Source organism: Perca fluviatilis, chromosome 12, assembly GCF_010015445.1.
Source record: "Perca fluviatilis chromosome 12, GENO_Pfluv_1.0, whole genome shotgun sequence".
In the NCBI taxonomy this organism is placed as follows: Eukaryota; Metazoa; Chordata; class Actinopteri; order Perciformes; family Percidae; genus Perca; species Perca fluviatilis.
The window spans coordinates 32,982,743-32,992,283 of NC_053123.1; the positions used below are offsets into that span (position 1 = coordinate 32,982,743).

The 9,541-nt window shown below is 37.6% G+C and overlaps 1 protein-coding gene across 1 annotated transcript; it reads right to left on the reverse strand.

Moving 5' to 3' along the window:
• Positions 1-6,026: 6,026 nt before the first annotated feature.
• LOC120570370 (olfactory receptor 4E1-like) lies at positions 6,027-6,953 on the reverse strand. The gene has a single exon (XM_039818681.1). It carries the CDS (start codon positions 6,951-6,953, stop codon positions 6,027-6,029), a length of 927 nt encoding a protein of 308 aa, XP_039674615.1.
• Between the last annotated feature and the right edge of the window lie 2,588 nt (positions 6,954-9,541).

The following is a 9,541-nucleotide window of genomic DNA, read 5'->3' on the forward strand; positions in this document are numbered from 1 at the left end:
TTGTAAAGATATAGTGTTTTTCACTTTTAGCTGTGTACATAACCTCAGACATCTTACCTGGACATATTGGTATCTTTGCTCTTTTACCTGTTTCTCTCAAACAGTACAGTGTATAATTGTTTCATTCTTATTTGGTGTTTGTATACAAAAAAAGGCTTTCTGAGCTTTCTCTGTATAAATACCATATATATGTTCACTAACTAGTCTAAAACGAGACACCTGCTTAGACTTTCAGCTAAAATTCCAATTAGCAGTGTTTGATAGGCACCAGACTATTAGGAAAAAAGCTGCACAGACTTGTTTACCCCACCTGATAGTTTTACTAATCTTTTCCTTTTTGTGTGCATATGTCATCATCATTCAACTCAATGTGGGATCTGAGTTACATTTAATAATGACTCTACAAGCATTTTTGTATTATCCTCTTTTCTATCCAATTATATATGGACTAAAAATGAAAGAAATTTCTAAACACCTAAAGAGGTTGTTTTGTCAAGCCAAAGTAATCTAATGTATTAAAAGTGAAATAATGTTTGTGATGCTAATCCTCAGTCATTCTTTCTGTTATATGAATGCAAAGATGTAAATGTTTGGATCTTGGAAAGGTATTTAATGTAAGGATTTGCATCTATGCTGGAAAAATTCTTTAAACTATTTTTTAATGGAAACAATAAAGAGTATCTTCAGTTTGAACAATGTAATGACAAGTCAATGCTTCCGTGATGCAATAATATGTCTTTGTTAATCTCAACCCCAGCTTCGTCAGTCATGGGCAATCTAGCCATCTGGATATATCTTGAAGTTTCTTCCATTTTTTTCCCAAGTAAAAAGGATATACAGAGTTACATTTACTGCAGAGGCCAATGTAGACAATCCACACTGCAAGTAAAGATAAACCAAACAATCAGCAAAAATAAGAAATAAGAGTACAGGGCCTGGAATAAGCACAATCACATTAATAGAAAATAAATAATAGAAATAAAGTAATGGGCAGTGTATTTCTTCCCTACCAGAGACGTCAAGATTTGCCTGCTTCAACTGGCAGACCATTAAGCTGCTGTTGTACTCATAAATATTATAACTTTTCATTTATGGACAGATTAAACTAGGAAGTGTCAGTAAAACTTACTGCGATCATCTGGTAGTTTTGGCAGGACAATATATGTATACTCTATATATAGGACCCCGATGTACAAATTGACTGAAAATGCAGGGTCTGGTAAATAGTCAGGTCTACGGGGTGAGTTATAAGTCCTGTGTGGAAAATGTAAAATAAACCGATAATTGGGATTGCAAGATACTGAGACATTATTCCGGTTCAAGTTTCCCAAACAGTGTCAAAAGAAAGGGGCCAAAAGAAAGCCTTAATTTAAACAGATTAAAGTCAGGCCAACAGCGCTTTGGAATCTTATCTACATTTAATTGTGGTCTATATATAAAGCCAGCCCAAGATAGACTGTAAACTTCCATTGCTGATCACAACTTGAGATAACAGTGAAACAAAGAGACACGTTAAAGTTTGTTTGAATATTTAGAAATGTGCATGAAACGTCTTCCTCATTACCAGCAGATCTATGAACTATGAGCTCCTAGAGTGGAAATAATTGTGTGTTATGGCCGTCGTCAACGCCCTCCTGTGTCTGTTGAAGTAGAGTATGTAAAGCGGGCTGTGCCATCCCCAACGCTGGTGATTGGATGGACCAGGAAGGACCCGCCCAGTTTCTGGAGGACGAGGCTGCTGATTGGTGCGGCGTGCTCCCCACTGGCTGGCCAATCAAGAGGAGACAGGTGTCTGCCTCCTGCTTAAAGAGCCCATTTGTTGCAGCTGAGCGGAGCTGCCAGATCAGACTTTTTGAGTGTGAGGACGTGGGCCTAGGAGTAAGCATTAAAAACTGATACCCTTCATGCAGTTAGTCACTTGGGCTTGTGTTAGTCCCATTAGGTTCAGGGGTGCTGTGAGACCTGTATTTTTGTGTTTTTACCAAGTACTTCAGTTAAGTAGGTGTTTTGTTTAATCTTTTGTTTCCTTTTAGATTTAGAAATGTCTTCCTTTTGAAGATCTCCTTTTGTTCTGTTTTTGATTTCCGCTGCACCCATCGGCCCACTTATCCTTTGTTGAGCACTGTTTGTCATTATTTGCCTGATTCCAAAATAAATATCCTTTCTATTACCACATTCCAACTGGTTTTATGTTATGCTTTGATAACCCTAGCTACAGGGTGTAAAATTGTGATATTGGGAAAATGGTTATATATATATATATATATATATATATATATATATATATATATATATATATATATATATATATATATATATATCGTACAGGCCAAAAGTTTGGACACCCCTCATTCAATGCGTTTCCTTTTTATTTTCATGACTATTTACATTGTAGATTCTAACTGAAGGCATCAAAACTATGAATGAACAGATATGGAATTATGTACTTAACAAAAAAGTGTGAAATAACTGAAAACATGTCTTATATTTTAGATTCATCAAAGTAGCCACCCTTTGCTTTTTTTATTAATAAGGGAAATAATTCCACTAATTAACCCTGACAAAGCACACCTGTGAAGGTAAAACCATTTCAGGTGACTACCTCATGAAGCTCATTGAGAGAACACCAAGGGTTTGCAGAGTTACCAAAAAAAGCAAAGGGTGGCTACTTTGAAAAATTTAAAATATAAGACGTGTTTTCAGTTATTTCACACTTGTTTAAGTACATAATTCCATATGTGTTCATTCATAGTTTTGATGCCTTCAGTGAGAATCTACAATGTAAATAGTCATGAAAATAAAGAAACACATTGAATAAGAAGGTGTGTCCAAACTTTTTGCCTGTACTGTGTATGTGTATATATATATGTGTATATATATATACATATATATATATGTATACATTGTAGCTTTTCTATCTGCATTGGCAGACAAAAACTCATGATAGACCTCTTCAAATTAAAGCACAGGGCCTCTTGAAATGATAAAAAAATAATATCTCTTTTCGGTGTTGTAATTTGTAGACGGCCCTAAGCACTCGTCTTACAGCAGCAACATGAGTGCATAACCTATTTGTACTACTGTGGACGTTTGGTATCATTTCGGGCATTATTAGTGGGGTAATGTTAAAAGACACTTCGGATCCATTAGCCCCTGCGCTAAGCTATTCAGCTGATAACGCTACTCTACGCTAACTCTCCCAATGTTCGACCCAGGTGGAAAAAGCTTCTGGGGGAGTGTTTGGCTCGAGGTCATGGTGCAAAGGACCCTAGGGTGAAATTACTCCGAACCATCACTTTAAAAGAGTCAGGCAGTCATACACCAGCAGTTAGCATTAGTAAAAACAGGCAAATCAATAACAATTCCAGCACAGGTAAGCAGTGAGACACACAGCGGCGCCATCTTCACCTGAGTACAAAGACTCGTAATGAATGATTCTGTTGAGACAGATTTGACCTTATAGGGAGCAATGGCATCAATAACATTTGTAATTTTACAATTGAAATTATCTACAAATTGTTGTTTTGGGTCCATGTTATAGTGGTGTCATTCCCACATGGTCCCTTCACTTCCACGTTCAATTCTAACTGGTGAATTTTGGTTTCCACAACTGCAATCTTCTAAAGGAGTTTGTAGTAGTCATCCAAGGAGAAGGGAGGCATCTTGCTGCTAATTAGCTTTAGCTAAGTACCACGTTTACAGTCACTGTAGGACAAGCTTGAGCTATTGGTGGGCCACGCTCACGCAGAAAAATGTTGAAATATGGCAATAGCCTACTATGTCTACAAAAAATGTATAGTCCAGTGATTTCTAAGTATCCAAGAGCAGATTATCAGCAGAAATATGCAAGCAGAGGAAGGAGCAAGCAGCAAAGTGTCCGCACTGTAAGCAGCAAAGCAGAAGAAGGCATTAAACCATCTGAAGTGGTTTTGCTCAGCTTTGTGAAGGTAGAACCCCTCTCTATGCTGCTTGCAGCTCAGACTTTTGCGTTTGGGCATCTGTTTAATGATGCTTTTTGCTTTGACTTTGGTGATGGGGCTGCTTTCTCGTGGTGGCTGTGGCTTTGATGGTAAAGCTGTCGCATACCAATCGGAAGGTTGCCGGTTTGAACAACGGCCATGAAATCCAATTTCAAAATGTCCTGGGGCCCTGAATTGCTCCAGATGCGCCATTGGTGCACATGTGTCTATGTTTATGTGATAAAGAGGTGACACATTACCTGGCAGCCTAGGCCACAGTGAATGAATGTGTGTGAAAGGTGCCTTTAATATGCAAAAGCATGTAAAGTAGTCGTTAAGACTAGAAACTACTAGAACTACAACCTTCTGTTGGCCAAGAAAGGGTTTGAACCTGTGAATGGCCACTTGTAGCTATATTTATTTGTAAGGTTTGGTTATATTGCTTTAGTTTATCTTTTTGCACTTAACACTCACACATCCATCACTCATGCACAATTACACCACTAACTATACTGACAACCACCCCCAATATCTTATGATCCTGTAATATTTGTGGTGAAGGGTTAAGGTTAGCGTTAGTGCAACCAGTCGGCCCATAGCCTCCAACTTTTGCCCTGGCCTGCTAGTTGGCCACCAGCCTGTCCTGATGTAGCAAGCCAGCTGCCTGCCTCTCTCCCATTTATTCTATGGCCAATCTATGGACAATGTCATAAGTCGCCCTGATGCCTAGAAGCAGGGACATGGCCCACTCAGCTGTCAAGCACCACAGAGACTTAACAGTCCGACATCCTGCCACACCCCCAGTCGGCCCTCCCAGCCAACACCTACCACCAGTCATCCTAACCGACGATGCCTCGTTGCAGACCTCCACTCCCAAGTGGTCCCCTCTATAGATTGTTTGTAAGCAGGGGCATTTTTAAAGGTCCCATGGCATGAAATTGTCACCTTATGAGGTTTTTAACGTTAATATGAGTTCCCCTAGCCTGTCTATGGTCCCCTAGTGGCTAGAAATGGCGATAAGTGTAAAACGAGCCCTGAGTATCCTGCTCTGCCTTTGAGAAAATGAAAGTTCAGATGGGCCGATATGGAATCTTGCTCCTTATGACCTCATAAGGAGCAAGGTTACCTCCCCTTTCTCTGCTTTGCCCGCCCACAGAATTTGGCTCAGCCATGACAGAGAGACATCAAGGCTTTCAAACAAGCAAAGTGGCAGTTAGTCAAGGCCACACCCCCACCCTCCACCTTGCCCCCCCTCTCTCCTCCTCAATAGCTACAGACAGAAATGGCACATACTAAGGAAAGCTCATTGTGGGACTGGCTCTAGTGACTGTAATTCTGCACCAAGGCTGAATTTCAGGAAAGAGACCTAAGATACAGAATTAGGGGACCACTAAGGTTTATATAAAAGCATCCAAAGAGAACCATGTCACGGGACCTTTCAGATTTGAGGACATTCAAAACTTACTAAACTGTACCTCTGTCGGGAGCTCTGGATGATCCTTTCCTGACACTTTTCATTTGTTAAACAATGTCTATTTTGATGCTTTTCATGCATTCCGGCACCTTATTTTAATTCAAAGTACAACAAACCTGCCAACTGCATTTATAATACATTAGTATTATATTATATTGCATTTTCATAAAATACTCAATGAAAAATACAATATTGCTGAATTTTAATATTTAACATGATCAATGTAACGAGAGCCAATGATACAAATATCAATGTCATCACTTGGGTTCAGGGTTCAGATTTGCTAATAAAGAGTTGACAGTAACGTAAAATACAGAGAGAAGTCTACATGCCAGTTGTGATAAATTGATAATGTAAAATAAAAATGTTTATTTTGTATAAATACAGAAATTAGCCATTACATTGTTCAAGCTTTGTTGTTCCCATAACAAACAGTGAATCTCTTTAACAGTAAAGAGACGTTTTGCTGTTATGGAAATAAGTGCACACAATGAATACCTTTCAACTATTCACATCCCTGCATGATTCCTTCAGAAGAAATGCCTGTACATTAGTAATCAATACTAAATAAATTAGTAATCAGTGTTATTACATCAAATAATTTTGGCTGGACACAACAACCTTTTGAGGTGTTTAGAAATTTCTTTCATTTTTAGCCCATATATGAGTGGATTAAACAAAGAATGATACAAAATTGTTTGTAACGTCATTATTAAGCGTGCAGTTTTGGAAAAATTGGATTCTACTCGAGCTATACTGATATCATATGCACATAAAATGGAGAAACTGATTAAAACCAACAAGTGGGGTAAACAGGTATCTGCTGCTTTTTTCCTGACTTCTCTACAACTTCGATAAGTTACTATAAATATCTTGATGTATGTAAAGATTATGAAAAGCATAGGCAGAATTGAGAGATCTGCTAAACTAACAACACCATATATTGTTATTACTCTTGATGTCACACATTGAAGTTTGTAAATTGAATTGTTACAAAATATTCCTTTTAGTGTTAAGTCACACAGTTTCGCTTTAGAACTCAATATTGTTGGGAGTGCAATATGACAAGCAGGCAGAAGCCAAGCAAACAACAGGAAAATACTCACTGTGGTTTTCCTCATGATAGTGTGATATTGCAGAGGTTTACATATGGACACATATCTGTCATAGGCCATGGCTGACAACAATAAGAATTCAGAACTGGCAAAAGTATAAAATATATAAAATTGAAAGAGACAGGCTGAATAAGAAATTATCTGTTTTTCGGATAAAAAGTCAAACAAAAGCTTTGGGTAGATATTAGTGCTGTAAACAACAGAGTTAATTAACAAAGCAGCAATGAAAATGTACATAGGCTCATGGAGGTTTTGGTGAACCCAGATAAGGTACACAATAGTAGAATTACTGCAGATTATTAGAGTATATACTATGAACATAATAAAAAAATAAACATATCTGTATTTGTTAACTTCCACGTGCCCATCCAGAGTTATATAAGTTACATTTGCCTCATAATCCATTAATGTTGCCTTCAACTAAATGTTTTTAGATGTAATAAAAAAAGCAATTTTATAACAAGCATGCCTTTTATTCCTAAAAAGAGCTCTCACTTTCATGATAACACCAACATCCAAGTTATACTGTAGTGTCTTACACATTTATAGATACCTGACCTTGAATGTTACCTGGTGTGTGTTCATTTCCAAAATTAAGAAAGTGAACTGTTTGAGTCTGTGGAAAGTTTTTTATGAAATTGCGTTGCCCTCCAAGGAGCTCATTAAACTTTCCACCAGTAGTTACTAATATATAAAGTACTTCATTAACCTCTGGAGGCCTGAAGTCACAGCATTGTTTGGCCTCTTTTTCTTGACCATTTGCTCCATTGCGTAATCTTTCCAACTTAAAATATTGTCGGTTGTAGTCCTGGCGAGACCTTCACCCAGGAGACCGGGGTATGTGTCTTGTTTGAAAATAAAAGTTAACAGCGACATATTTTTATCTTTACCAAACAAAATGAACTACGTCACATTCTGCCTCAGTTGCATAAAACAGAAGTGAGGTAACGTAATAAATGTAAAGATTTTAGCCCCACCTACAGACTTTCCCTAACCCCAAGCGGTTTTACCCTGCACGATAAAAATGACCCCAAGGGGTCCTGAGCAAGTGTGTTTAAATGACGCCAAAGAGGTACCCTGAAAGTTAAAAAGTGACATCAAGGGGTCCTGACCAAACGTCAGAATTTCACAAGTTGGGAGGGAGAAGTTGTTGCGTCATCACAAACTTCAGGCCTAAGAAATGTGCTCTGGTTCATAAATCCACAAAAAATGGTAGCAACCTGGTCCAGATTACCTACAACCATCATCAGCCATTGTAATCCAGCCCAATTAAAAAGGCATTAATCAACACAAGGTCAGTGAAATCTAGGCTTAACCTTCGCAGTGGCTGCTCCCACCCTCTGGATCTATCTTCCCCTAATTATGAAAATGCAGAGTCAGTCGATGTTTTTAAGAAGCTGTTCAAATCTGTTTCATAAGCACTTTGTTATTAAGGAAGCTGTCACTGTTTTTATGTTTATACCTTACTGTATTCCAGTGGCGGTTTTAGGCACGGGCGAACCGGGCAGCCGCCCGGGGCGGCATTTTTTCATGTCACATGGAGGGCGGCACGAGAACTCAACTTGTGGTGGCAGTGAGGAGGAGACTCCGGAGGAGAGAGACAGATCAGGGAGTGAGAGTAGAACCTGCGGTAAGCACAACTCCCCTTAAAACACTTTGCCCCTTGATAAAACTGAGCCAAAAATGAGTGGTGGACAAACTGTTGATGATAACACTACAACAATAAAAAGTAGGCATGCTTTACTGTATGATTGCATTAGTAGCCTAGATAAACGTCGCACATCATGCAAACGTTCTTAACGAGAATTGTAGCTTTTCTATCTGCATTGGCAGACAAAAACTCATGATAGACCTCTTCAAATTAAAGCACAGGGCCTCTTGAAATGATACAAAAATAATATATATATATATATATATATTATTTTTTTTATTTTATATATATATATTTTATTTTTTATATATATATATATATATATATATATATATATTTTATTTTTTTATTTTTATATATATATAGTGTATATATATACATATATATATATATATACAGTATATATATATATAGCTTGTTTTATGATTCATGAGGAGTATACAGTTTTATTGTATTAATAAATGGCACTTTTTTGAAGTATTTAATATCTCAACTCTCACTGATCCTTGCTTACTCATTACATGGCGTTAGTAGTTTTAAGGAGTAGGAGTTGCTATACATATTCAGGGGAGAGCAAGGACGGGTGGTATTTGTGATCTTATGTATTGGGCCGGTCTGGGCCAAAATGCCAGGGCTGATTTTTGGTCCCAGTCTGTCCCTGTCAATCACTGTGGCTCAAGCAGAGAGGAGCTTTTCCAAACTAAAGTTGATCAATTCATACCTGAGGTCAACTATGTCCCAGGAACGGATCACTGGCCTTGGCGTCATCAATATCAATCACTCAATAGGGGAGCAGATTTCATACGATGACATTATTGATGATTTTGCATCAAGGAAGGCCAGAAAGGTCAGGTTTTAGTTTTAGTTTGGGTTTTCTGTTCCTGGTGCTATAGTATAATAATTAGATTCTCTTTAGTGTGTCTTCACATTTGTGTGATGAAGGATTTGTGCTATTTAGAATCTTTCTATATTTTATTTGTATTTTATTCTTAATATTTTATATCATTGTTGCTCTCTGCTCTTGTTAATTTTTTTATGATTGTATATATTTGGCACATTTATGTATATAGTGTATATTTATTTTAAGTTCTGATAACCTAAATAACTGTCATATTTTGTGCAGAATTGTGTTCATTGTCTTTTGGCAATGTTGGAGGTAGAGATTATGCACCTTAAAAAGTGTGTTTTCTATTGTAATTGCAACAGTTAAATAATAATAGTTGTAATAATAGTTAAAGGTCCCATATGGTGAAAATGGGTTTTAATGGGATTCTGTGTGTCATATAGGCTCAGGGGGTGTAAAGTAAAAGCTGTGAAAATGTGAAATCGCTCACTGCCGCCA

Excerpts from the sequence above, each read along its gene's own strand:
- LOC120570370 (XM_039818681.1), bottom strand. The coding sequence starts at position 6,953 with ATGGATTATGAGGCAAATGTAACTTATATAACTCTGGATGGGCACGTG.